The sequence below is a fragment of the Pomacea canaliculata genome, linkage group LG12, assembly GCF_003073045.1.
Source record: "Pomacea canaliculata isolate SZHN2017 linkage group LG12, ASM307304v1, whole genome shotgun sequence".
Taxonomy (NCBI): Eukaryota; Metazoa; Mollusca; class Gastropoda; order Architaenioglossa; family Ampullariidae; genus Pomacea; species Pomacea canaliculata.
Genome location: NC_037601.1, coordinates 2,541,766 through 2,569,195, shown reverse-complemented (window position 1 = coordinate 2,569,195; position 27,430 = coordinate 2,541,766). Strand labels below are relative to the sequence as shown.

At 40.2% G+C, this 27,430-nt stretch overlaps 2 protein-coding genes, 2 long non-coding RNA genes and 2 other non-coding genes across 7 annotated transcripts; 4 read left to right on the top strand and 2 right to left on the bottom strand.

The window, feature by feature from the left end:
- The first annotated feature begins 75 nt into the window (after window positions 1-75).
- LOC112577095 lies at window positions 76-4,694 on the top strand. The gene is made up of 2 exons (XR_003102001.1): window positions 76-367; window positions 2,979-4,694. It is a non-coding gene; the product is annotated as an uncharacterized LOC112577095 (long non-coding RNA).
- On the bottom strand, window positions 2,590-6,971 carry LOC112577094. Its single transcript, XM_025260041.1, has 6 exons — window positions 6,831-6,971; window positions 6,356-6,532; window positions 5,899-5,958; window positions 5,445-5,518; window positions 4,946-5,086; window positions 2,590-4,429 (listed from the first exon to the last, which is right to left on the bottom strand). Exons 3-6 carry the CDS (start codon window positions 5,954-5,956, stop codon window positions 3,548-3,550), a joined length of 1,155 nt encoding a protein of 384 aa, XP_025115826.1. The 5' UTR covers window positions 5,957-5,958; window positions 6,356-6,532; window positions 6,831-6,971; the 3' UTR covers window positions 2,590-3,547.
- On the top strand, window positions 6,838-23,684 carry LOC112577093. 2 transcript variants are annotated; one of them, XM_025260038.1, is made up of 8 exons: window positions 6,838-6,950; window positions 7,685-7,738; window positions 8,588-8,649; window positions 20,417-20,651; window positions 20,987-21,214; window positions 22,048-22,143; window positions 22,460-23,005; window positions 23,344-23,684. In XM_025260038.1, the coding sequence occupies exons 1-8, from the start codon at window positions 6,896-6,898 to the stop codon at window positions 23,676-23,678; spliced, it is 1,611 nt and encodes a 536-aa protein (XP_025115823.1). In that variant the 5' UTR covers window positions 6,838-6,895; the 3' UTR covers window positions 23,679-23,684. The 2 variants fall into 2 exon arrangements, with proteins under 2 accessions (XP_025115823.1, XP_025115824.1); XM_025260039.1 differs by lacking the exons at window positions 6,838-6,950; window positions 7,685-7,738; window positions 8,588-8,649 and adding exons at window positions 18,960-19,393; window positions 19,676-19,837.
- On the top strand, window positions 12,711-13,786 carry LOC112577096. Its single transcript, XR_003102002.1, has 2 exons — window positions 12,711-12,783; window positions 13,117-13,786. It is a non-coding gene; the product is annotated as an uncharacterized LOC112577096 (long non-coding RNA).
- Window positions 16,008-16,171, top strand: LOC112553508. The gene has a single exon (XR_003097064.1). It is a non-coding gene; the product is annotated as a U1 spliceosomal RNA (small nuclear RNA).
- LOC112553507 lies at window positions 16,860-16,978 on the bottom strand. Its single transcript, XR_003097063.1, has one exon. It is a non-coding gene; the product is annotated as a 5S ribosomal RNA (ribosomal RNA).
- Window positions 23,685-27,430: the final 3,746 nt, after the last annotated feature.

Sequence of the window (27,430 nt, the reverse complement as noted above, 5' to 3'; positions counted from 1 at the left end):
AGAAAAAACCTTTAGCTATAACTTCCTATAAGTTTGCTTTACAATGGTCAGCTGGGTCATGACAATTTAATGTCCTGCCTCGTTCCCTTCCACACCCCTCTTTGCGTACTTCCGTACTTTCCCCTATATTCGTCAACCGACAAGAATGTGGAGAATTTCATTTCTCTGCACAAACACTGAAGGGACACCAAATTCTGATGGCGTTGACCTCAAGGGACCTGGTAACGGCGCATGTACCCTTTTGTCCGTTACACCGCGGCAACAGCATTTTTATGAGGTGGCTTTGGTGGCGCCCCGAAGTAAAGTGACACGCCAAATCATCCCGCCAATGAAAAAGAAATTAAATGCCTGAAGCTTTAAGTTAAAGGTAGGTTGTCAATGCATATTTTTGCGATTTTATTTTTTTTTAACTGAAATATTTATGTAAGGGGCGTCATATGAATATGCCGGTATTATTCGTCGAGTTTATTCATTTATTTTTTTTGCAATCAATCTTCCTTTGTGCCAGTCATCGTACCTGAGCACTGTTTTACATCAATGGTTCAGAGGAATTTGTTCGCTGCAAGCCGCAGGGCAACGTGCTGTTGCTAGTGATATGACGGTCTTTGTCGCCCTCGGTTCACCACGTGCTGAAAAATTTACGGCATTGCGACCTTTGACTTGAAGGAGTTTGGATCTTCGTGACGGACATGAAACTGTCGTGACCCACTACAAATATTGAGGCATACTAATAAGTGTGGCCGCTGTACGCTGCACACATCCGTTCACTGGAGTTGAGTCATCTGTCGGAGATCCTGTCTTACCTTTGTCATGTTAGGGTCAACCAGGTACCCGGATGTTTGGGAAGACCTCTAACTAGAGTCCACTTATCCTTTACTAGCTAAGCTGCCACCATTATCTCCCCATCCGAAAAAGAACATAAACAAAACACCACCTGATCCCTCTGCAAATATGTAATATAGTTGTAAATACAATTTTCAATTGTTGTATAGGTTAGGTGCAAAACTTTAAACCTGCAAATCTGACAGTGCACCCGGTTCGTATGGTACCACAAGACCTACAAACGGGTAGGTCTTGTATCTGATGCAGGTTGCTTTGAGGTTTACGTTCATGTGAAAATATTATTTTAAAAAGAGTATATTCCCAAGGGGTTCCACATCATACCTTTGACCCTTCAGTACAAAGTAATACCTGTCAGGTCCAAACTGTCCAAAATGGGCCGAGCTGACCTACCTTCTTGGCAGTATCATCAGTATGGCTGTAATTAGAATGCTGCCGTTTCGCGTAAGTGAACTCATCTTTACAGCTCATGAACAAGAATCTGAATTTACTAGTGGGAGGAGCGGAGAGCGTGACTCAATCGTCCTAAGAAGCACTATTTTTTTTAATTTATTGCTTTTCACTCTCTCGAGGCTCCATATTATTTTTGTCACATCCCGTCCATGACATACCCCGTCTATTTAAGTCCAAAGGCAAAATGGAACCTCAAGACACTCTGAAGGGAATCCGAGCGCAAGGGAGGCCACACACGCAACATAAAATACAGGAGTGAGTAATATTGCTTCCCTTGTGGAAGTGATAAGTGTAGTCCCTGACTTTTGTTCATTTTACGAAAAGATTTATACTGTATAGTTCTAATATTTGACTAAAAATCCCAAGACAGCCTAAATTTTACACCCGTCAGAGTATTCCATGTGCAACTCTAGAGGCTTCAAAATGGCCTGGATAAAATATCTATAATGCATGCTATGAACATTTTAGCACTGATTATGCAGTGCAATGAAAACAAAACGGTCAGTTTTTCTCCGGGTACTCTGATATTTTCTTTTTCTCCAAAGTAAAATTGACTGTGTATTGTGAGTGCCCATTCGCTCCAAAAACCTGTAACTAAGACTGCAAGATATAAAACTTCTATACAAAGCATAACAAGTGCAGTTATTAAAAATTTGATAAGTAGTAAATATCACACAAACATGTATCAAATAGTTAAAAACTGTTTAAATATGGAATATTGTAAATAGAAGTTTTACTTCATCATGTTGCAACTGTAGTGTAGCACAAATGAAGCCACACCTTTTCAAACTGAAAGGTGATATAGTGTGCACCCTTAGTTTTGACGATCTGGACGAGACCTTCAATGTTGAATCTTTGCATCACATGCCATTGCCCTTCATGCCAGACACTGTCCAAAACCTTTTCAAAGTCAATGAAGTTGTGATTGACATCCTTCTGAAGATGTTTCTCTAGCAGGATGCGACAGTTAAGATCTCAACAGTGCTACTGCCTGGCCTGAAGCCACCCATTTGTTTACTGTTATCAGTTTTTCAGAGGTGATGCTGATGCAATTCTCATTTACTTTCAGAGACTCTTTGCTTAGGTAACTGATAAGGCACCAAGGTTTGCTGTTTCCTTTCTTTGGTAGGGTATTTCTTTGGGCCATTATTTGTGTTCCTAAACTCATTGGCACAGTGCACACAAGCAGACACATAAGCACACAAACATAAAAATAAACGTGATTTATATAGCACATAATCACACACATATCTCCCTCCTGATAGACAGCCTCTATTGATACAATAAGAAAGCAGGTGCATTTATTAAAACATTTTTAATAAATAATACCACTACCACATGAATAAGGATTCTGCATAAAAAATGATTAAACAAATAATTTGAAATTGTGTACCCAGACTCAAAGATGAGACAAGAGTCACAGTGAAAGAAAAGATCTTTCATATGTGTGTTAATGATATCTATAAGCAGACTGTAATGAAATCATGGTATAGGATTCTTTCTACACACAAATAAGAATTAATGTTGTGGATTGCAGGTTTGTATCACAGACATGCTCACCCTTTCCATAAAGAATCCATATTTCAAAGTGTCATTTTTATCGTATTTTGTTTGCTGGGTTCAGTTTACTTTAAGTTGGTTGGATATGATTTAACAAAGATCTTTCGTTTTTTTATACATTTCAGCACCTCAGATGTGGAAACTGCATTTGTCAAGAAAAAATTCTTTGGCAACTTGGGTGGCATGGATGCAGCACAGCTGTGCATACTATGCATAGGAAATGGCAGACAGAAAACTTCGATCAAGTACTGTATGAAAATAGTTTAATAGAAATAACTGTAGCCAAAAAGCAAATGGGTTGTATGGGTCAGCATTTCTGGTATCCAATGGACAAACATGCTACTTGCTTAAGATTTTAGAAGTATTGTAAAGAATTATCCAGTCATTTTAAATTTTGTCATCAGGTAACCATTTAATTTAAACATTATGCAATGTGGTAGGTAGTATCAGAGCATCAAGTCACTTCATGCTAATTTAATGTTGGCACTCTGAAATACCAGTTTATAAAATGCAGCTTGCTGGAAATAGTCTGCAGTTTATTATCTATACATAAATTAATACAGACATCATTTTCAAGTAAGTTTTCATTACTGTGTAAATTCTACTTTTACATTTTTCATTTGGCAAAACACACACTCAAAGACCTTTGTAAGAAGAAATATTTTGTCTGTCTTCAAAGATGACACTAGACATTTTACTTCTTTTGGTTGCCAATTATAAATCTGAGAAAGTCTTTCATGTCAGCAATATCAGACCTTAGAGACTGGACTTCTGATAATTGTGAACTCACAGACTGAATTTGTGATCTAAGGTACTGGACTTCTGCAAAAGTTCTGGCACAACATCTACAATCACAAGTCGATTCTGTGGAATGTCTAGAGGCGGCCAGTACCTCTGGATAATTCTCATCAACAGTACTCAGAGATGGCAAGTTTTCAGCAGCCTGGCCAGGAGGAAGACCTGATACAAGTTTTTCAGCTGAATCTTTCTGCTTTGAATTTATTAAATTTATTAAGCTGGATGTTTCTTCTGCTTGCTTATCTCTAGGATGATCTTTAAGTGAAGATCTTTTTTTTGATTGAATGACTGGTAATGGAGCCTTTGGCCTGTTAAGCACAATCTTGGTGACTCCATCTGAGGTTTTCACATGTCCTGCCCTTCCTAGCTGCTGTGCACTTTGTACGTCAACCTGCTTTTCTTGGTTGGATTTTTTAATTCCGCCTGCCTCATCAACCTTCTTCTTATAAAAATCTGGATCGATGTGTTGTACCAAAAGCTCATGATCATTCTTCAAAAGTGCATTCATAAATGCTAAATACCAATCTTGTTTTTTTCTATGCATGAACAGTAGCATAAGGCGAATGGCACAGCGTGTCTTGCCAGCAGCTAGTTGAGAATCAATAGCCTCATAGTCCTCTTCAAAGAAAAGTTCCTTGAGATGTGGTAGAATAACATCAAGCTTCAGCTTGTCTTCAATATTTTGGCTAAATATATCTATCATTGCCTTTCGCTCTGTGTGCCATGTGTCATTTGGAGTTTCACCTTTAAGTGCCTTCACTATAAGTTCAGATCCCACCTGTAACAGTGTAGATAAAAAATGAACTGAAAGATTAGTGAAAATCAATTATATATATATAGTTAAAAAAATGTACATTTAATTTTAGTAAGCCTGAGAAAAAAATCTGAACCCAGGACACCTGATCCTTAATGTACTTGTAACAAGAGCTTAACCATTGTGCTATCTTTTGCCCATATTCTTTGATTACTAGTAAGCAGATTTAAAGGGAACCGAAATACAAGAGTGTTTGCATGTGTATAAGCATTAGTAACATAGCAGACTGTTTCTAAGCACTGTTTACTGGATTATAAATAAATTATAGATTCATGGTAACTTATAAATTTAATCATTTGAAAGAAACCAGGAAAGTATAACATGACATAAAAAGGAAATACAAATATTACTACTTTACGGTCTGTTTGTGTCTAATTAACATATTCTGGATGGATTGTATAAGATATATATTCCTTCATAAAAGTATGAACTTATGACAAAGCATTTGCAGTCATTTCATAGCTGTTCAAACAGGCTCACTTCGGTGAAAGCTTCAAAGACTGCTGTATATTTTCCAGGTTCATCAGATTCTTTTACAGCATCTAAGAAGAGTCTGCTGGCTTGTTGCTGATTTCCCTCATCCTCCAGCTTATGAATTCTGTGAGCACACTCTTTCACTTTCTGCCACATTGTAAAAGAAATGGAAAGGTCAAGCACTTTTGGTGGGCCACTCTTGCACAGAAGGCAGAAAGTCCAGGTATGGCAGAAAACCAGGAAAATTAGAATAAAAATATCAAAAAGTTATTACTGATGCCTTATTACCCACAATCATTACTAAGCAATGATGGTGATAATGATGACAATTTAATGACACAAACTGGTAAGGTTAATAACTACTGAGCTAACAAAAAAATTGTAATGGTACTTAAGCAAATTTTAGTAAACGAACATGTCATAATTTGCTTCATTCACTTAGACAGCATGCACTCTAATGTGCTCATTCCATTTTAAATGAAAACATAAAACTTTTTTTCAGTACTTTAATCTTTGATCCCAAGAGACAAAGTAGATGTGACACTCGTAGCTCACTCAGAAGAAATTCATGGAATACCTCTGTCAAGCAGAACAAAATCTTCGCTGAATATTATGCTAAATTATCATAAGTCGCCTCTGATATAAAATATCCGTCTAGGCTATTAATACTTACTTGGCATGGGAAGTAAGTATTTTATAATAATTTGTAGGTTGAAGAAAACTAACTGTAACTTAACTATAATAAAAACCATTTACATATCATGTTTCAGACTATTGTTATGATTGAAATATGTAAATGCCAAGCAACTTATTAAAAAGGGGTGAATCTCTGACTGGAATATGTTTTTATTTTCTATTCTAGATAGAAAAAAATGCGCATCTAAAACTTATTGTCATGTTTGCAAAGTATACACTTTACGTTTGATAATATTTATACTAGAAGCACATCATTTTCTTACCGAACAAATATTCAAGTTGATCCTCTAAGCTCATGCCCTTTTTACCGTCTGCACTCATGGCTACGACAAAAAAAATTAGTGCAAGTCAAGACTCTTGAGAAAATAAAGATGATGGCATCAGTCCAATGCGTCGTGTTTGTATATGTATAGCCAGCTGTCTGATAGTATCTCATGAAAGAAACGTGTATAAACGTTTTAAAAATGAAACTAAAACAGAACAGGAAAACCACCTTATCAGAACGTACTGTGGACTGGTTTAAGTGTGACTATTTTTAAATATATAACTCGCTACCTCGAAAGCAAATCGAAATCGAAAGTATGGTATATATTCTACATATAAAAGCGGATGACATTTTGGAAACATCTAACTGTATTACATGGATAAAACTTCCAATAATAATTATGACAAAATTTGAACAGAGTCAATATAAGTTATAAATAATCATGCTGTTATCACCTGAAAATCCGTGCAAGCTTCAGGTCACAGATTTCTATGCTAGTCCGTGCTCCAGGTCATCAACAACTTGAGTGTACAAAGCGGTTCCTTCCCCTGCTTGTACAAGGGAGACAACTATTGTTTCGCGCCTGCACCTGCATCTTTATTTTTCTGTTTGCGTTCATCATATCCATGTCGCTGCAGTTAAAAAACTATTTTATTAAAGATTAAAGATGATTTAAATTTAACAGGCCTAAGAAGACCTGCAAATAAATGCACGTCACCAATCAATCGTGTACATTTCGGATTTCCCAGTCTGAAAGTACTTTCGGTTTCCTTTTAGCCTCCACACGACCGAGATACTTTCTTGTTCTTTCAGTGTCAAAGCGCGCGAAATATTTCTGCACATTTTAATCATTTATTCCTGTTGAAAAGCGAACGAGTCAAATATCTTAGAACTGTACAGTGACTACGGCTGACCCATATACATATATACCCTCTAGTCTCAGCGTGAAGTGCTCCAGCTGATCACTTTCGTGGGCTAGCGTGGCTGCAAACTCCATGTCCCAGCCTCTGCAGAACGTCGATTCGGTGATGCATCCAGCACAAGATATTGGTAAGTACAGCACAAGCCGCACCATTCTTCACAAGACTCAGTCAGATCACGGACATATATTTTATTATTAGTTCGTGGTCAGAGTAAGGATGTGACGTCACACTTGCCGTTGCTAATGACACCAACTGTGGGTGCCTTTAGAAAATAAAACAATTTCTGTAAAATGAAAAGTAGATCGCGATATTACTTCAACCACTCAACATAAATAGTTTCTATACTCAGATGTCCAACCTTTTGGTAAAGTAGGATTTTTTAATCGAAGGCAATTTTGATTGGCAGTCACACTTAATATACGTCACGAAAGCTGTTATTATAGTGTTTATCCATATGTTAATGACAACATACGAGATGCATAGATAATAGAGAGAGAAGTGGGGGAGTGAGTGAGACATAAATACCGAAGTCTGCTGTAGTGACAATCAGTCTCTCTCATGCTGATGCCCACGCACGCTCGATCACTCACCTAAATCAGGTGATCAGAATAAAAATCAATATTCATGATCGAAAATCGTGATATTTCCTTTAGCACGTTCTTTATTTTTCTATGTCCTGTTTTATGTTTTTATCTTTTATGCAGTATTTTCGTGACACATTCTTTCTCACGCTTATTTCAATTTAATCAATCAAAACCCATAAATACGATGATTTATTTTGTAGACATGTTTTAGGCAATTTCTGGATCTTACTATTTTGAAAATAACAACAATTTAGATCGATTGTTTGTATGCTTGTAGGAGCTGACAACACCTCTGAGGTGTCGCAGGAGCAGCAGCTAGAATATCTTGTAGGTAAGTATAAGGGTCGCCGAGAGCCAAGGGGCCCCGGGGCAGACGACCTCCGGGCCCCATGTAATTGTAATTATAAATTATTTTTCCCAGTATATAATAATATAGTTACAATTCTATTATCAATATTTACACTTCATTCACTAACATAATATAGACTGCAAACTTTAGGACAAGCGCACAAGGATCAACTTGAGCATATAGTTGTTTACACGTGAGTGGTTAGTAAATGAGGAAAAATGACATTAAAGGATTAAACTCCATAGAAAAAAAAATCCGAAGAGTGAGAAATGTTATGTCAAGTTTTCTTAAAAAAAAAAAAAGAAAAAGAAAAGAAAAGAAAAGAAGAAATAAATGAAGTAAAATGTGTCCTGACATTATTTTTGTAGTTTCTTAGTTGAGGCCTTCAGAATGTAAAGATATCTTGTGTACAAATACACAACATCTTTATTAATACTTTTAAGTAAATTGTTGTTTCTGCCGATGGTAACGTCTCTTTAAAAGGCTAAAAGAACTAAACCCTAATGTCTGTGTTGTTGATTTCTTTCTCTGCCTAGTGAGGCGTGTATTTCGAGAATGGAAGGGGTGTATTCACTCAGATTTGTGTAAATAGTATCTTGCATTAAGCTTTACTTAATTATTAGTGTGTACCGGACTGTGCACCCTACTAGCTCGTTAAACATGCTGATTTCAGATTTATGGCCGTAGCGAATCCAGTTTATTTTATTTACTCTTCATCGCGCCTTTTGTTCATTTTTCTGGTTAAATAAGAGCAAGGGACCCATTTAGATGTGTTCCCGATGTGTTTTATTGATCATAAGTACCATCCATCATTTAATGGCTGTTTTACAGATGTATTCCATGATTTTCTGCTGGATACTGTGGACATATCCGCGCTCCAGTCTGTTATTCAGGTAACGGCTAGCTTTTATTCTGTGTGTGTGTGTTTGTTTTGCTTTTTACAGTTACCAAAACTGGGATTGCTGGAGTAACCATTGCGTTCGGTTCGGTTACAGATGCAATCGTTTTTTAAGAGCACTAGGTAAATTCCTGCGCATTAAACTCGAATAGCAAGCTGGACTAATATTTAATTATTCTGAGTTATTTCCACTCAACATTATGGATGTAAAGTAGTTTGCTTGTAATTGTATTCGAATGCTTAATATTTCCACGAAAAAGAGTTATATTTATGGTTATATATTTCTCTATCATTTTATTAAGTCGATTTACATTGTCGTCAGGTTACGCGCCGACGAATTACTTTGTTAAATGATCACTGCTTCTTACAAACATTTGGTCGTTTTAATGTAGCACTCTAGTAGTGTACAGAGTAGAATGTCTGCTGCGGGGTGGATGATGATGTAGATTTGCATCTATATTCTAGAATGTTCAACACTGTAGTAATGTACAAAGTAGAATGTCTTTGTTGCGACAAAGTAGAATGTCATTGTTGCGGGGAAGGTCTAGAATGTTCGACGGTAAGGGAAAATAAATCGCAGGGCTGACAGTGGTGTGGAGCTTTTAGTGAATCTGAGAGAGAGAGAGAAGTTAGGCCAGCCGCTGAGCAAAAACTGAATTAAAAACTTCAGTGTGGAAATTCGATCTTTGTGTTGTTTCTGGTACGACTAGCCACTCTAGTAGCCATCAGAGACTGACGTGTTGGTTACATTAAAACACAACGGGGTTTGTGTTTGTTCGGTTTTTTTCCTTCCCACCGCCATGTCCATCAGCACTAATAGCAACAAAATTAATGACACAGAACATGGCGTCATCTTTCACAACTGGTTTGAGAAAAAATTCTGCACCAGAGATTAACTGCATGTTTTTGTCTGCTTTTTTCTTTTAAAAAAAAAAAAGGTTTTGGACACGAAACAAGTCATTGAAATTCAGGAACTGGAGAGACACAACCAACTGAAAGATGCAACCGACAAACTCATCGAGTACATAAAGAAGAGTAAAGAGCCAGGAAAATGGCGCGCCTTCTTTGATGGCCTCCACAGTGTAAGTTAATTATAACTATATATACAATTAAATTTATAGTATTATCGGTATATTTACAGTGTTAGCATGGGATGATATGACAGCAGTATTTGATTGAACAATGAAACCCACGCAGAACACAAGTTTCATGATTAAGAAGGGTAAATGACCATTACAACTTATTTTTGAAATATGACTTGTAGTTGAGGTATGTTTTGAGCATAATAATGATATTTAGCAATGATGTATTACAAGAAACAACAAAGTCGACACAGACTTATGGGTATAATAATATTTATGTACTTTTTCTGTAGAAACCAATTCTTCGACTTTTTTTTTTTAATACCGAAATGACCCCAAGAATTAATTTTTTTTGATTGCTGGGAAAGAATAGTAAGGAATAATAAAAGGTTACCTGGCTAGACAGAGAACACACTGTAGCAATAACTAATATAATATTAGATCGACAGAAATGATAATTTCTTGTTCACTGCGTTGTCACCTGTCATTTCCAGATTGGCAACAGCATTGTGGTTGAAACTGTGCTGCAAGAGAAGCCAGACTCAAAATGGCATGACGCTCGCAAGGAACTCATCAAGTTATTTGCCGGTAGAATTGAAGAAACGCTTAAACTGGACTGTATACTACCCTACTGCTTGAACCTGCTTCCCGATGGCAGCATTGAGAAGATACACGGTTTGTTGAATGATGGGACACTCGAAGTGCCATCCGCGTATTTTTGCTCAACATCTCTCGTAAGGAACGCAGATGGTACGAAACTTTCGTGGAAACGCTATTCAAACACGATCACAAAAATCTTGCCAGAATGATCGCTCCAGAATTATGTGAGGAACTCGAGAACAAGAGAGAGGCATCAGAGTTCGAGGAGATAGCGCCACGTGAACACACTATCGGGGAAAGAGGTCGTAACACCGCCAGTCTGACCCAACATGGGCAAGAAAATCCTATGGCGACCCAAGCAGAAGCTTCACGGTCAAAGGGAGAGCAGCCACAAGTGCCCATGCTGTACGAGTGTTATGCAGGAGGTTGCTTCCCTTAGGAAAGAAATCATGGAAATGAAGGACGTCCTCAAAGATCTCAAACGAGACACTAATTTTTGAGGCGGTGTTTTTGGATGTCATATGCGCTGGGGAGACTGTAAAGTTACCTCTCGACGGAGGACTCCTGAACCACCTGAGGAAAAGGCGTCACCTGTTCCCTGTCCGAAGTGTCGACCAACTGCCGCTCACTCCCAGCCATTCCACCTGACCGCGACATCAGAGAACAGTTGGGAAATTTAGAATACCCAGGAAACAGAAATGTCCAGAACTGATCACAGTTAGCAAGTAATACCCGGACCTACGGGCAATGCCCCCGCCCACTGCAGTGCAGCGCCCACACGCGTCTGGTCTCCTGCCCCGTAACCACTGCTGCGTGCAGCTGACCGAGGTGCACCACGTAGCCCGTCGAGTGAGTAGATCTTCCTGCCCCAAGCCGTCCTGACCACGCCTACGCCAGCCAGCCACCCGCAGTGTACAGAATCAAACCCAGCTCACAGTATCACGTACCTTTTTAAATGAGCTGGGATCATAAAGGCAGCTTTACATACTGCACACACGAGCTTTCTCACCAATGTCTGAATGCGTTCTTTCAATAATACAAATTCTTCTCCTGGTAGAGAAATTACCATTTCTTATAATGTTTATTACTTTCAATTAAATCTCAAATGCTGCTTCAATGTCAAATGCTATTTATCATTGACAAAGAATGGAAACATAATGTTAATTATTCAATGAAAAAGGGCATTATCATACACTGTTCTAGTAAAGTTTCTTGCCATTTGAATTACCACAAGGCTTTTTAAAAAGGGCTTGGAGAATGTAAAATACTATACACATTTCATGTGTCAAGATTTTCACTAATGTCTACATGGGTTCTTTCAAACAGCATAATTTTCAAAAGACACTCTTACATTAAACTGCAATGTTTTTATGAGTTGGTAATTAAAGCACCCTTCAATGTCGAGATCTGTCACTGGCACATAATCATTTGCCTATTTACAAATGATGCCCCAGTAAGTAAAATACCTTTTAAGCACTAAAGAAATTAAAAATATCACTTCCTGACCCAAAGCAATGTTAAATGAGTGCAGTATATGTAAAAGTGACTTGAAAGTTTTCATATCACTATGGTTCTGAATACTCTGAGGGTGTAAATGTATTATAACACAGTCTGGACTTACGAAAGTTAACATGGTGGATCAGCATATGCTCTTTCAAATGACATGAGGGTGAAAATGATTTATTGCACAGACTGTATTGGTAAAGTTTCACATCAATGTGAGTCACAAATGTGCTCTTTTAGGTATGCTTTATTTGCACAAGTGAGGTTTCCCATCATTGTGGGTAAGCATGTGCTTTCTTTCAATAACTCTAGAACCTTCCCAAAACTGAATATCCCCTTTCCTAGACTAGACCTCTTCAAATCAAGTCTGAAATTCTCGGGAAGTGTGCTTTGGAACAGCCTCCCTCTCCATCTCAAGCAATTGCACTCCCTGAACTGCTTTCGTCGCCATCTATTTAAACACTTACAAGATGAGGCCTCTAGAGATTCCTTCAACTCCAGGTGACCTTGTAAATATGTATTCTTAACCATCACCTTGTAAATATCCACCCTTCTTTATTCAATTTTTTCCTATAATGCTTAATTAATTCATTTATTTAGTTAATTTCGTTCCCTATAAAGGGCAAGGGCTAAATGGAAAAAAGCGCTCAGTTGCTTATTTTACCCCTCATAAATAAAGAATTGTAATTGTAATTAGGTAACCTGATATTTTGAAAGATCCTTTACATACACTGGTGAGGTTTCACTTCACTGTGAGTCAGCATATGAACTTTAAGGTTATCTGAACTTTTGAAAGACACTTTACATACACTGCACTGGTGAGGTGTCTCTTCACTCTGGGCCAGCATATGATCTTTTAGGTGATATAATCTTTTGAAAGATACTTTACATACACTGCACTGATGAGGTTTCACTTCACTGTGGTTCAGCATATGATCTTTTAGGTGATGCAATCTTTTGAAAGATACTTTACACACACTACACTGGTGAGGTGTCTCTTCACTGTGGGTCAGCATATGCTGTTTTAGGCAATCTGATCTTTTGAAAGATACTTTACACTGCACTGGTAAGGTTTCTGTTCACTGTGGATCAGCATATGATCTTTTTTGGTGATGTAATCTTTTGAAAGATACTTTACACACACTGCACTGGTGAGGTGTCTCTTCACTGTGGGCCAGCATATGCTGTTTTAGGTACTCTGATCTTTTGAAAGATACTTTACATACACTGCACTGATGAGGTTTCACTTCACTGTGGTTCAGCATATGATCTTTTAGGTGATGTAATCTTTTGAAAGATACTTTACACACACTGCACTGGTGAGGTGTCTCTTCACTGTGTGCAGCATGCTCAGTTTCTATATAATTGAATTCTTCACAAGGAGGTTGCTCATAAGAACAAGTAGCATCTTGAGAATGGTGCTCTAGTTTCACACCATTCTCGTGAATCCAGTCTGGCATCCAAATATGTGCAGAATGCACAGGTTTTATGTCATGCAGGTGTTGACTAGGAGTGTCCTCAGTTTTAATCAAACAAGAAGCATCTTGAGAATGGTACTCCAGTTTCACACCACCTTCCTGAATCCAGTCTGGCTTTCAAATGTGTGCAGTATGCTCAGGTTTTATGTCATGGAGATGTTGACTAGGAATAAACTTAGTTTTAATCAAACAAGTAGCATCTTGAGAAAGGTACTTTAGTTTCACATCATCAGGTAGGTCTTCTTGTGGATAAACCACAGAGTTTAATTCACTCTTTATAAAGGCTTCCTGTTCTCCTAAGGTTACCCTCAATTGTTCTTTGTCAGTTGTTAAAGTACTTTTAGATGTAAACTGCACACAATGTTTAAGCTTACTCATCTTTGGTGTCATATCAGTAAGAACCTGAAACAATCCAACGTGACAATTTATTAATTTTTTCTTACTTAAAATAAAATTGAATATTAAAAAATATCTCAGAATTGTTTTGATTGAAGTTGCAATGGTTTTGTTAGCTTCAATTTTATCTCACATAATGCGCAGACGTAAAAACCAATGTAAAGAACTGTGCATGATGAAATCTTTGGAGTGGGAAATCTGAATTGTAAAACCTGAATACTCACTTCATCAAAATTTAAATATTGTCCTATTCCTTATTTCCTGCCCATTTTCAAAGAGACACACAAAAAAAGTACATGTACAGTGGTACATCGACATACGAGTGCCCTGACATACGAGTGTTTTGAGATACGAGCCGCCGAGCGAGCGATATTTTGCTTCGAGATAAGAGCAAGATTTGAGATACGAGGAATCGCACACTACACCGCTGCACACGACCCCAACATGCGGGGCGGATGTTGGGGTCGTGTGCAGCGTCTAACAGTTTCTCCCACCTCAGACTAGACCTCAGTCTGTGTTGTGTGCTTGTTTCCCTCGTTTTCGAAGCATTTTTGATAAGTTGGGTTCGCGTTTTTTGCTTTTTGTACATTTACAAAACATTATCCCATTTATTTTTGTAACCATGGGTCCGAAGAAGAAGATGATGTCTATTGAATTAAACCGTGAAATCGTAGAAAAACATGAGCAAGGTGTGCGAGTAATTGACTTGGCGAGGATGTACGGGTGTAGCACATCAATGATATGTTCTGAGCTTAAACAGGAGTTGATAAAGTGTATATCGCTAAGGGCGTTACAATAATTTCTAAGCTCCGGACTTCTCTCCATGAAAAGATGCAGAAACTATTGACTGTGTGGGTGACAGAGAAGCAGCTTCAAGGAGGAACCTTAACACAAAGCATCCTGTGTGAGAAGGCACGAGCGATTTACGGTGATTTGCTGAAGCAGATCCCACACACTTCCACAAACGAAGAATTTAATATGTTTTTATAGAATATGTATTTATTATTCATAAATAAATGTTTCTTCTTGTAAATACACTTTTTCTTATTCAAAAACACTTAACATAAACAACTGAGGTGGTGTTTTGGGAGCTGGAACGGATTAATGGCATTTCAATGAATTTCAATGGGGAAAATTGCTTTGAGATACGAGCAATTTGACATACGAGCAAGGTTACGGAACGAATTAAACTCGTATGTCGAGGTACCACTGTACTTCTAAATATTACACACATGTAAATATGCTTATGTACATAAGAACATCGGTAGTATAAAAAAACAACATAAAAAACCTTAAGAAACAGTGTAATTCAAAGTCCAGAACGAACACACAATTTTAGCAGAAAGCTCCGACATGAGGCCCATGACATATACGACAGTGATGCTTAATCTCTCTCTTTCATTTTTGTTTATGACTAAAACCAAAAAAAAAAAAAAAACACAAGCACAAACCTCATCACAAACTGTTTAGTCAATAAACTTCAACACCACAATGCTGACCTGATAATTTTGTTGGGAGGTTACACGACTGACAACTAAGTATTATCAGCTTAGGTGTGCTACACAAGTTTTCGAACTCTTTCGAGAAGGAAAACAACTTGAGTCCAATGCTGTGACGTCGATGTCGTAACGGTAGTTTACAACCCCCTTGCCCCCTCCCACCCGTCCACTTTTATTTTGTAACACTTGTGTAGTAAACAGCCGATCAGTATTTTTTTTTTAGCATTTACATGTTCCCTTTCGAGTTTAAAAGATTTTAATTTCAAAGATTTATTTTTCAGTTACCATTGCAGTAAAGGCTAAAATTTTTCAACCCTTTTTATCTTTGGTTATTTTATCTTCAGTTGTAAATCAATCTTCTTTGTTTTAACTAAATATTTTATTATTTTGTGTTACTTTGTTTTATTGCAACTATTTGCCTCTCCGTTTTCGCTTGTCCCGAGCAGCAGCGCCTGGGAGCGAGCTACACACTGGGCTCTTTCCGTCTCGCGAGCTCGCCACCCGATCACTAAAAAAGGGAGGTAACCATAACAGGGTAATGGCGCGAAGATTTCCAGTTATCTAATCTTTTGTCATTTTACCTTAATTTGAGAAATTTAACCATGCATTTTTATCAAAAATGTCAAATAAAATAACAGATACCATTCACAAATCACATTGTTTTAAATAAAGAAAATTACACTAATTAACCAACAGCAATGAATGAAAAAAGGCTATAAATACAAAACAATTCAGAGCACCACTGAATAGCCCACAAATAGTTTGTGAGGGGAGGTGAACATGACAGCTTCAATCATACTTACCTGGCACGGGAGGCACCTTGATCATCAAGGAGGTCCACCCAGGGTGAGGCCTGTCCATTGCACTGCGGGCGGGTTGACCCCTGCGATCACCCCAAATGTGGGTGACTCGAGTGCGTAATTTATGCGTAAGGGGGACTGCGTTCGCGCTATCCCCTGTACAAACTAAAAGTCAATGTCAAGTACCTCTAAGGTAGTTGTTGTTGACATATTTACTGTGCCCGGCTCTACTTCACCTGCCAATGTCAATATAAACAGGTGGCGGTCCGTGAGATTCTCATTACGGCAGAATATTCAATAGCTTACTAGTCTGACTCTAGCAAGTAAACACAGCGCATTAATTAATTAACAAGACGCACACTGTCGTCAGCTGTCATTATTGTTCTTTCTGTTTATATTCAATATATATTGGCTTGGCGGCCCCTGGGATATGGCGGACGTGTGCAGGTGCACAGTTTTGCACAGTCCTAAGCACGCCTCTGCCTGTGCTCTCCAGCTGACCTGTTCATCATTCTTTCGTCATGATACTACATGTACCCGTACTGGACTGTTCGCGCTTACTACTTGCACTACCAATAAATCAACAAGTCTCACCACGGATGCATTCGTCTGCCAACCCTAGAGTGGATGATGATCATTTCAATACAAAACCATAATTGATACAACCCTCCCCCATCCCCAATAAAAAAAAAAAAAATCCTTTCAAACTAAAGATAAGAAAAGAGAACAAGAAAACGGTTGCCTACATCACTCAAAAAATGCCTGGAAATGAAGATGAGGACAAGATGTAAAAGTTAAAGACACTATACAGAAAAGTGTGAAATGAAAGAAAGAAAAGTAAAGAGCGTGCCTACAGCACCCGGTGTTCCCAGGCGGTCACCCATCCAAGTACTAACCGGGCCCGACGTTGCTTAACTTCGGTGATCAGACGAGAACCGGTGTGCTCAACGTGGTATGGCCGTAGGCGAGAAGGATTGTGTTTAGAAAACTTAATAAAAAAAAAAATCCAGATCGCTACTTAGTCAAGACGCTACGTGAATAATAAAAACAAAATTTGTAAACCAAAATTTGCTTACAGAACGTTCCGTGCACCAACTCTACGACACACCCATCCCTCCAGACCCAAGATATACAGAACGTCACGTGCACGAATTCCACGATCAACAACACGTACAACAAGGGATTTTTTTTTTTTAAGAAAGAAGAAAATGAACAGAAAAAATCAAACGATCGATGCACGAACTAACTATACACGTCCTTGGTCGATGCGATGCACAACGGGCAGTCTCTGCATTGGGCCAAAGAGTGCAAAATAAGTTCCTCTATCTCCCACAGTCACACATTTTACTGTTGGGAAAGTGCTTTTTTGAAGTCCTGACTTTTTCCCCCAAATACCATCTGAAAACTGCATTTCTGGTACCCGCAACGGATCAAGAGGTTTTCGCTCAAAACTGAGGCAGTATTTTGTAAAGGTGATCGAAATTGTACATATTTGAAAATTGTTTGGCACTCAGGTGAGGCTGTAACAAAGGTACAGGACCGGCAATACACTGCTGTCTTCACACTTCATTGTCAGGGAGTTCGTGAGTTGTTCGAGTCCATCCACTCCACGTTAAGTGTTAATTTTTTTTCATTGTTGCAAGTACGTGGTGTAGTTAAGGACCTGTGTACTAAAATGAAAGCAGCAAAACAAGTTTCTGTGGCCGCCTGCCTGGTTTCTCTGGCAATAATGGAGTGCCAGTCAGGCTTCTGGCCTTGATTAGGCACGTGCAAAGATCATTGTTTGTTTACGAACCTTGTTGACGACAAAACTGAGGCTGAAGACGTGTCTGGGGAAATGGTGGGGAGGTCGAAAAGAAATGATTCTCGCTTTTGCAAAGGAGTGTTCCTTCCTAACAAGTGAGAGATCGACCGATTACATGAATAAATGAATGATTGGTGAATTAGTTTGTTGATTGGTCATTGATAGGTTGATTTACTGACTGACTGACTGATTGATTGATTGATTGTGTTTCGTAGAGAGATGAACGACTTTCACAAAAAATAAGAGACATGCAGGCAAAGAGTTACTCGACTGTTGGGCTATGTTGTCTCCCTTCTGTTTGACCTGTTGTTGGATTGTCCTGCAGCTTTCTTCCTTTAATCTGTCCCTCTGCCTGCCTCTTTCTTCTATAAATGTTCCCGAGGCACTGATTAGCATGCTGGGGAGCTAAGCCTAGCTCCTGACACAACACAATGCAGCAACATAATGGCGACAGCTATTATCTCCCCTTGTTAACGTGGTTCAGCCCCTTGTGCGGGATCCTTTATGGCAGGCACGTCCACCCGCGGAAGCACTGGGAGAATCGATGATAAATTTTTATTAGACTTGTAGGGTCACGACTAAGGGTAGGGGTAACTGATCGGAGGGCTATTTCCGGCTTTTGGAATCTTCCTGTAGTCGCACGCGCGCAAACACACACACACACAAACAAACACTCATCGACGAAAATTCAGAAAGATATTAAATATTGATATTGATGGAAAGCAATGTCATTCACGTTCGAATTTTTCTGCAAGAGGCGGTGATGGAGGATAAAGGGTCATGTATACACAAGGTTTCAATGATGTGTCCAAGTTTATAAGTACTTTATAAGTACTCTACAGTTATAGATATGCTCATGTTCTTAACTAGTTGTTATGTTGTAGTATTGCAGATTAGATTGCTTTGTTATCTTGGTTTCTTTGAAGACATTTGTTAAACCTGCTGAACCTGACATTTACAGTTTCCCTCTGTAACAACTGAGTTCTTCTCTCAGTTCCTGTAAGTCTTGCTGCACCTAGCATTGCTGTTATTACCTTATTTTTGATTAGTTTACCTGTCTACAGATCAAAGACCCCAACAATAGTTAATTTAATGTTGGTAGAAAACACTCAGATGCAAAGGTCATTAGGGGCAATTTTGCTTTCTTATCACAGTACATTGTTCGTTGATGCCAGCCATCCCCCTGAATTCTTCTCCGCGGATTTATTTCTCGTGTTTTGATATTCCAGTGCTGAAGAGCATCGCCCTTTACAACAATCGATTATCAACGATCTATGTTTACTCTGCTTTCAGCAAACAGAGGGTTTACTCGTCTGGTCATATCCTGAGACTGAGACTTGGCATCACGCAGCCTAAAAGAAAAAAATGCTGCTGAACTGGCAGAGGACAAACATGAAAGCGCAAATTATTAGAACTTTTTTTGGCGGTTTTTTGGAGGAAATAGTCTTGAGGCAGTTCTGTAGAGCAGTCCAGTCCCTGGTGTTCAGAGCATCATCACACAGTGGATGCGGTGTTATGAATAATGGGAAGCTGGAGAATTCTTTTTGCGGAGTCTGTCTTGGTGTTTGTTGTGGTCGGTGAGTAAACCTAACAACAAACAACAACCTGGAATCTGAACTATCAACGACGATGACAAAAACAAAACAACAAAAACGAGTGAGACAAAGCTATGACGAGGTGACTAGCAGTCCTCAACAGATCTTTTTGTGGATGATGTCCTTTGTTTAGATAAGCAGAACCAGAAAGTCATGTTTGTGCATTTCCCTGGCTTCGCAAATAAATCAGGTTAAACTTCACAGTCAGCCTTTTGTGTTTTTAGCAGAGATATCAAGCTCCAAATCATTTTCGGTGTCTTGCAGCAAGGCAGTGGTCAAACCTGACAGTGTTCAAAGACACCAGGACATGGCAGGAGGCAGCGGGTATCTGTCGACTTCTAGGGGCCAGCTTGTCCGGGTGGACAATGCCATGAACACCATGCTGTCACGAGCTTCCACGAAACTTTCCAAATGGTCCCAGTACACGTCAGTACCTTTCTTTACTCCCGACATTCTTCTTCCAGGTCAAGAATTTTATTCTTTCAACAGAAAAGAAATGTGTGGAGCTGATGGGTCATGTTTTTGTAGGCTCAGAAAGGATCTGATTAAAAAAAAACAAGGATTATCTTAAGTTTAGGAGATGAAGTAGCGTTAAATACAAATATTATTGGAGATATCCAGCAAACTTTCAAACGATTATTGCAAACCTCTTTATTTCAAGATATGTAATTTAAGAAAAGAAAAAACAAATAGGGTGTGTGAGTACTCAATGATGTTTAGACTATCATCCCACCTAGACTTTTCGAATGTCTGATAATTTTTTCAAGGATACACGATTGGTCAAAATTTACAATAAGTTTACCAGGTGGGGGAAAAGGGAGAGGATTTGTTAGGTGGCGAAATCGTATCAGGGCTATTGTACTAATCGCTGACTGCTTCTGATGGAAGCAAGGACAATGCTCACAGGTGACACATCTACAAGAGGTGTGCCGCACGAAGCGCTCTTTGATGAATTATTCCATTTGTTGAAGGTGTAAGTCATTGTTGTTCTTAACACTGCTTCAGATCAACATCAAACAAAATATGGCTGGGCTGCACAACACCACCTCCTGCAGTGACAATGTGACAAACACAGCTGTGGGTGTGGTGCAAGATGGCTGCCTGGTGTGGGCGGACGGCAGCAGATGGGACATGTCAGTGGACTTCGGGAACTGCGTGGCGATGGCTGCCTCCAGCTCCCACTACTGGGGAAGCGAGTCCTGCGCCACTCCACATCACTACATTTGTGAAGTTTTAGCAGGTAGGAAATCATCATCATCTATCCAAACAAGCAAAGACGAGAATTGACATCACCCTTACAAATGTTTCGGTTTTTCTTCTTTGAGCTGCTTGTAGATTTTTTTTAATATAATGCCATTTTCCTTTTTTTAAGGGGTGTGTGCAAGAATACTAGCAGACTCAAATCGCACCGAAATATTTTGTAAAACCTTGCGGTCACACCTAATATTGTCTGCCAAATATCATTTATTGTTTTGTCCTTTATGTAGCCATGTTCTTAAATGTTCTAATCAGATGCAATTCTTTTAATGACTGAAGCGCAAAATATTTTATTACTTTTGCTTATTCTTTGTCCAGGAGACTGTTCATTTGTCACCGGTGCTGGAGAGTGTTATGGCTCCTCCACCAACCTCAGCACTACGACGGTCGACTCGTGCAAATCGACCTGCGACAAGCACGACCTCTGCTGGGGCTTCAAGTTCAACAACCTTGGTCTCTGTCTGATGTACAACGGCGACGACCCTTTTGCCTGCAGCTTGATACCATTGAAAACCAGCACAGTCTATGTCAAAAACTGTTTTAGCTGTCAGTCAAAATCTTTTGGGCTGTCTTTGACTCCTTCCTCAATCTTTCCTTCTCTCTCTGTGTGTGTTCCCAAAAGACCACACGTTAAGATTTTTTTAATTTTCAAAATAAAAAATTCTACCACAAAAATATAACTAAAGCTTATTTTTAAGCAATAATGTAAGGATAAGAATTGTCTTAAAATTAAATCCTCTACTTACTTCATTTAAAACTCCTATCACATACATGAAAATAATCTTGTTATGATGAGGTGTAAACAAAAATTCAGCACCTAACCAGGGTAAGCAAAGAGTCTAGTGGTTAGAGAACTATCCGAAAGTGGAGCTGCTTCGGTTAAAAACCGTATCGCACCAGCTGTTGGTAAGGGGTACCTTAGGTGGTTGGAGAAGGAAGGCTGCGAGGGAGGAGATGGCCACCGCCCTCACAAAACAAAGCATCCAGAAAAATTGTGGTCTCTGACACCCTGCAACAGAAAAGTCGGATTCTGCATGAACACCTTTTCGTTGTAAAGGTTCAAGTCAATGAAAAAACTGGAATCATATGTTTATTTAGCTTATTGATGGACAAACGTGACGTCAGGAATCTGAACTTTCACCTCAAGATAGTTTGTGTAAGCGCGTATCTCGAGAACGGAAAGTGATATTGGAATAAATTAAATGGGGTCTTGTACTAGGAATAAGAATAAAACCTGTTGTAGTGCCCTTTACCAAGTCATTAGCAAACGATATGCACCTGGTAACTCTATTTATGTTATTCTGTTGCTACATGACAATGTCATGTTTTCGTAAGTTCTTTTAATAGACTGATGCTTAAGAAAGACCTTAATGTTTCAGTAATGTTCAAAAGCCACACAGGCATTGTGGCTAGCGACACCTCGCTGAATGAAGATTGTGATCCCATGACAAATAATGGGGACCAGATGACCACAAGTATGTAACTGAAATAATGGTGCGATGTTACTTATATTAGTGGGTTATATTAGACAGTCATTCTCTTTTCCGACATAACACTTCAGGTGTTTTAGTGTCGGAAACCTATAATGCTCGTGTTTGTATGTGTGCACGTGTTTTTGCTGATTGATGAGACTGAGTAATGGAAAGAAAGAATGAAAAGAAAGATTGCATACAAGCACAAGGGAGTGAATGAGTGAGTGAGAGCTCGCGAACTGGGGAGAAAGAGAGAAAAGAAGAGGGCAACTGTTGTACTGCAACTGTCAACTTTTCTGTTCTGGTTTGGCTATTTCAGCATCCATTTACTCGGAACAACTTCCAGTAATTTCCACGACCATTCCGTCTGAACATCTGGAAAACAGTCTACAGTCGGACGAAGCAACATCAACAGCAGCCATATCTTTAGCTACTCCTGGTACCCGTATGTATGAGTCAGTCACAGCGACAGGCGTGACTGCTGAGCCTGCAGACCGGCTTGACGATGGGCCGTCGGGTGTATTGACAAGAGATCACCTTCCCCTGCAAACTTCCATGACAACCAAATGGTCCATCGTGCTATCTGACCCAGACACTACTACAACCAGCTTGCAAAGTAAAGATCAACTGGCATCGGACAGTGCTGGAGCTGCTAATCTGGTCCTTGACTCGCCATTAAACACAGTTGGAAGTGATGCCATGGACCACTCCTTACACAGCTTTCTCTCTGTGACGAGTCTTGCGCAGTCTCTGTCTGCGTCTCTTCCGGAAATGGGAAGTAAACAAACAGGAGAGGCTGAAACTGTTGTCATCAGTCACCCTTCTAGAAAACAATCATCATCGTCATCGCCCCTGAAGCCAACAGGTAAGAATAGAGTTTATGTAGAGACAACCAAGCTAAACCTTATACAATAGTAAAGAAAGGATAAAAATTGTTAATTTCTTTGTTTATTTAAATCACATAAATGTGAACATCATCGTATACATTTATAGTTAAACTGTAGAGTACCATTTAATCACATGACAAAAATCTGTCGTAGATACGCTCGTTACCTAAGTATAAATGATTAATTAAAAATGTATAGTCTGGTAATGTAATTCAAAAATCCTGAATAATTTGTTAACTTTTGTCATTCATTTATTACGACCTATTGCCAGTGATGAGAAGACTTGTGTCGATGTGTCTGTCTCTATTTGCTGCAGCATCAACCAAATCATCATTGATAAAAGTTCCCCGGATGATCAGAATGTGTCCCTGCGACTGTCGAGTCTCTCGGCACAATGCCACTGCATCGAAGGACGATTACATGGACCGTCTGGCCGACCTCGCCATCGAGACCAGCAACCTGTCCTCCACTCGCCGGAAGTTGCACAGTGCGCCGGACTCGCGAGCATCGGCTAAGGCGATTGGTTACTTTGGCGTCGCCTTGGTTACCGTCATTTTCGGACTGCTCGTTATTCCCGACGTTGTTAACGTTTTGTTCTATTTAAAGCACTTGGAACATAAGACCGCTCGCTCAGAGCAGGTCGCCAGATGAGATCATGACTGGTCATAAATAATCTGAATACGAGTCTTTATCCGTGTACATATATGTAAACACAAACAAGCAGATCGGCTCAGTGTTGTGTGTATGTGAGAGAGAGAGAGAGAGTATATCTCAGTGACGTAGGAAGATGTTCGGCGTTGGGGGGGCCAACTCCCTGCTGACAGTGAACGGCGTTCGCACTCACTCACGCACTCACTCACTTTTTTGATTTGTCACTGTCAGATTTGAACACACCACCTTTCAGTCTTCAGACCTCGTTGGTAGCCACCAGGCTATACAGCCGTTACCAACTAACGTGTCTAAAGTTCGTGAAGAAGTCAAGTTCGCCGTTTACAACAATGAACAAATTTGCTGAACCGACACGCACACTCCCCAGAACCGGTGACGTCATCGACAACGAGGCTGTTGTTAACGAAGATGACTAGTGCACGACGGACCACGAACACCCTGCTACTGTCCCCCTAGGTCCCTCCAACTGCCAGGAACACACACGTCATACTCAATGGAGTGAACAAGATCGGAGTGACAGACGGCAACAACCTACCCGATCCTCTCCCCTCCAGACATCATTGTACGCGTGGTCAGAGTTATCTGCCCAGTCAATGGAGGACATCGAAAACGGACAACAGTACCCTACAAAGAACACCAACAAGAAATAAGTGACAAGATCGCCCGGTCCTCCACAGTTCATGACAATTGCTATCCCATAATGTCGAGGACTTTGTGTGGACGGCAAGACACAAGCAAGACAAGGGAGAGAATAACTTTCACTGACCCAGTGACTACGCGACACGAGGTGTCCGTGCTAACGGTCACCAGGACACAGCACGGGACTCACCCGTGAAAATATTTCACATCTTCAACTGCGACATCGACGGTTTGCTCGTGAAAACACACTACAGTGGCGTAGGAAGATGTTCGGCGTTGGGGGGGGTGTGCTAAAAAAACTGCGTCTTCGGTGATTTCTATTAATGAACTCCATTGCAATCTCGTCCAGATTAAGCAGATCAACCCTCTCTTTCAATACATGCATAATGAGACAGTTATTCAAGCGCGTTTGTGTCATGGAACTTCTCAGGTATGCTTTTGTTCGTTTTAAGGCAGAAAAACTGCGTGGAAAAACAAAGGTAAAGATTAATTAAGCCTACTCACCCAACGGCTCGTGACATGCTTTGTTCTATCTCACAACAAACGCGGGGAAAATACGCTGGTTGCTGGAACCCTCTTCTAGACACCACGCCAGTTCCAGCGACAGTACACACAGCACGTGGCAAACCCCCGACTACTCCCAGAGACGGGCACAGGTCTCTTCACCACCGCAAAAACTCCTCTTCCGCCCCGCCGTCCTCCCAGTCCTGTGTGGCAGGTTTCTATAGGCTTCGAGAAACCTCCAGAACCTTTCCCTACCCACAGGGACCAGCGTCCGCGAGATAATCCACGTTACAAAGAGGCACAGCCCTATACCTGAACTTGGTGTCCGCACACCGTGGGAAAATAGCCCCATCCACCCAAAGAGAATCAAAGAGACCAGAGAGGAAGGGACGCAAGGCTACCCTATAATTAAGGGCCATAAACTGGCCAGACCACCGTGGCCAGGGGACGAAACTAGGGTGGGAATGGCCGCAGGGCCACCCCTTCCTCGCTCCGCTACCCGGACGGTGCTGAGCCAGCGATGCGACACGTTCTATGGCCATCTACCAAAACACGGACACATATATACAAACCAAACAGTATAAACACAGATAAACTTATGTTGAGTACCAGCCACAGTCGTTGATGATAAAAGATTGCCTTGTGTAGTTTTTAGAAATGTTACTTATGCACTTCCCCTGAGTCGTAGATAGCAATAATACCACTCTCTCTGTCTCTAAAGAAAACTACCAATATAGGGACTCAGAGTCTTTGCCTTACTTAGGTGAAGTCAAAGCCGTCAATTCGTACTAAACCGTTGGTGTCTAGTAAGATGGAAGTCCTCGTGCTTCGCTAGCTTTTCACAAAATGTAAGGGTTCCTGTCTGATTGGCAAGACTGGGGTATTGGTATGCAACTAATTCGTTACTGGCTTTCTGTGTTCCCGATGGCCAGCGCGGCCCCTTCGGTTGTAAGCGATAGCAGATAATTTTAGGGTGACAGCGAGTGGGTGGGGGATGTTTGATGTTGGTCAAACGAAAACCGCCAAAGAAAAGGCTTCGCATTATGGGGCAGGGGGGAGGGAGACCACACTCGATGTACCGATGTACTGTCCTGCTGCTTTCTTTGCTGAGGCTTCAACACAGCCTGCAATTAGCATGGCAAACAATAACGGACTGTCCCAGATCTGATCGTCAGAGATGTTAGAGCCTCCACTTGCCTCAGGGCCCGCTTTTGTGACGGTGATGACCGTCTCCTCTCTACGTTCCCCTACCTTTCTTCAGTTCTTTGCTCTTTGTGAGGAATTACGTCTCAAATATTGGGGGGGGCAAAAGGATATTCCTGCCCCCCCCTGTATTTTCCTTGGGGGGGGGGCGGCTGCCCCCGCTGCCCCCCTGGTTCCTACGCCACTGTATCTAGCTGTGTGCGTATATGTGTTCGTTTGTGTGTGTGTGTGAGAGGAGAGCAAGAGTGAGTATCTTCACAATAATTATGAGTCATAACTGTCATCGCTTTATCCATATGTATGTGCATCCTCTGTCTTGACACAGAAATTGTCAAGTTTGCTACAAGACAAACGTACTGAAGTCTCGGTAGAACTAAAAAAATATAGACTGCAAGACTGTAATTACCAGCCTAACGAAGAATGTATAAAAGAAAACATAGAGGATCTTCTTCACAATAATGCAGCCACTTTCCCTTACTTCATTACCGACAGACAGACGACTAACTCTACTGAAGTGATCGCAATTCACTTCCGTGATTTCAATCTTTTTCTTTGAATGAATATATTCTTGTGATAAAATCGTAGATTTTTCCCTTTTTTTCTCACCCCACCAACCACTGTCCACCCCACCAACTCCAATTAGCTCGAACATAATTATAGGTATTTGTAGACCTGTCCACAGTCTTCCAGTCTGAACTAATTAGTCATTTCAAACTGTAACGGTTGTGACTGCATGGTGATCGACATATTCATCTACATATAGGTCACGTGGTACAGGCCATGACCAGTTTCAGTATTGAGAGGATTGCAAATAAGTTTGGTGGTTCTTGAGTGGCTTAATTGGGGGAATAATTAATGTTGGAGGAAATCCGTTCTGCCACAACCACAACGGTTGGAGTATAGGCTGTATAATTTCAAATGTCCTGTAATGTATTCACATTAAAACATTATTTTCTATTTTTGTGCACGTCGTGTGGATAATTTTTAAACTTTAAGTTCCTTTCTCGTGGAGTACAACTCAGACAGCCATTTTAATTCTTCTTGTTTTAGAAAGCCATGCGCGTCAAAGGCATATTTAAAAACAAATTAGAGCAGCAAATGCTTGAAAGCGTTGATAATAATGTAGGTTGCGTGGCCCGTCAGTTGCCTTCGACCAATTATTCTCCGTGCAAGAGGCAGGCGTTAGCTGGCATAAACTGGTCCTGTTATCTCTGACCACGAAAATAATTTACACACGTACGTGCTGTACACACGATGTGTATAGGTGGACTGCTGTCTGTCTACCGAGACCAACTTTTAAACTGTTGAGAAAGTCTCCGCTGTTAGTCTCGGCGAGCCTCAACAATGAATGTGACTAAACCGGAAGCTTTGTACACACCAGCCTCGTT

Bases quoted from the DNA above. Each gene is read 5' to 3' on its own strand.
- LOC112577094 (XM_025260041.1), bottom strand. From the start codon at position 5,956: ATGAGTGCAGACGGTAAAAAGGGCATGAGCTTAGAGGATCAACTTGAA. The intron at 5,519-5,898 runs GTAAGAAAATGA...TCTGCTTGACAG, and splicing joins TCAACTTGAATATTTGTTCG to AGGTATTCCATGAATTTCTT. The intron at 4,430-4,945 runs GTGAGCCTGTTT...ACACTGTTACAG, and splicing joins TCTTTGAAGCTTTCACCGAA to GTGGGATCTGAACTTATAGT.
- LOC112577093 (XM_025260038.1), top strand. From the start codon at position 6,896: ATGTCCCAGCCTCTGCAGAACGTCGATTCGGTGATGCATCCAGCACAA. The intron at 8,650-20,416 runs GTAACGGCTAGC...ACACTGCTTCAG, and splicing joins CGCTCCAGTCTGTTATTCAG to ATCAACATCAAACAAAATAT. The intron at 23,006-23,343 runs GTAAGAATAGAG...TATTTGCTGCAG, and splicing joins ATCGCCCCTGAAGCCAACAG to CATCAACCAAATCATCATTG.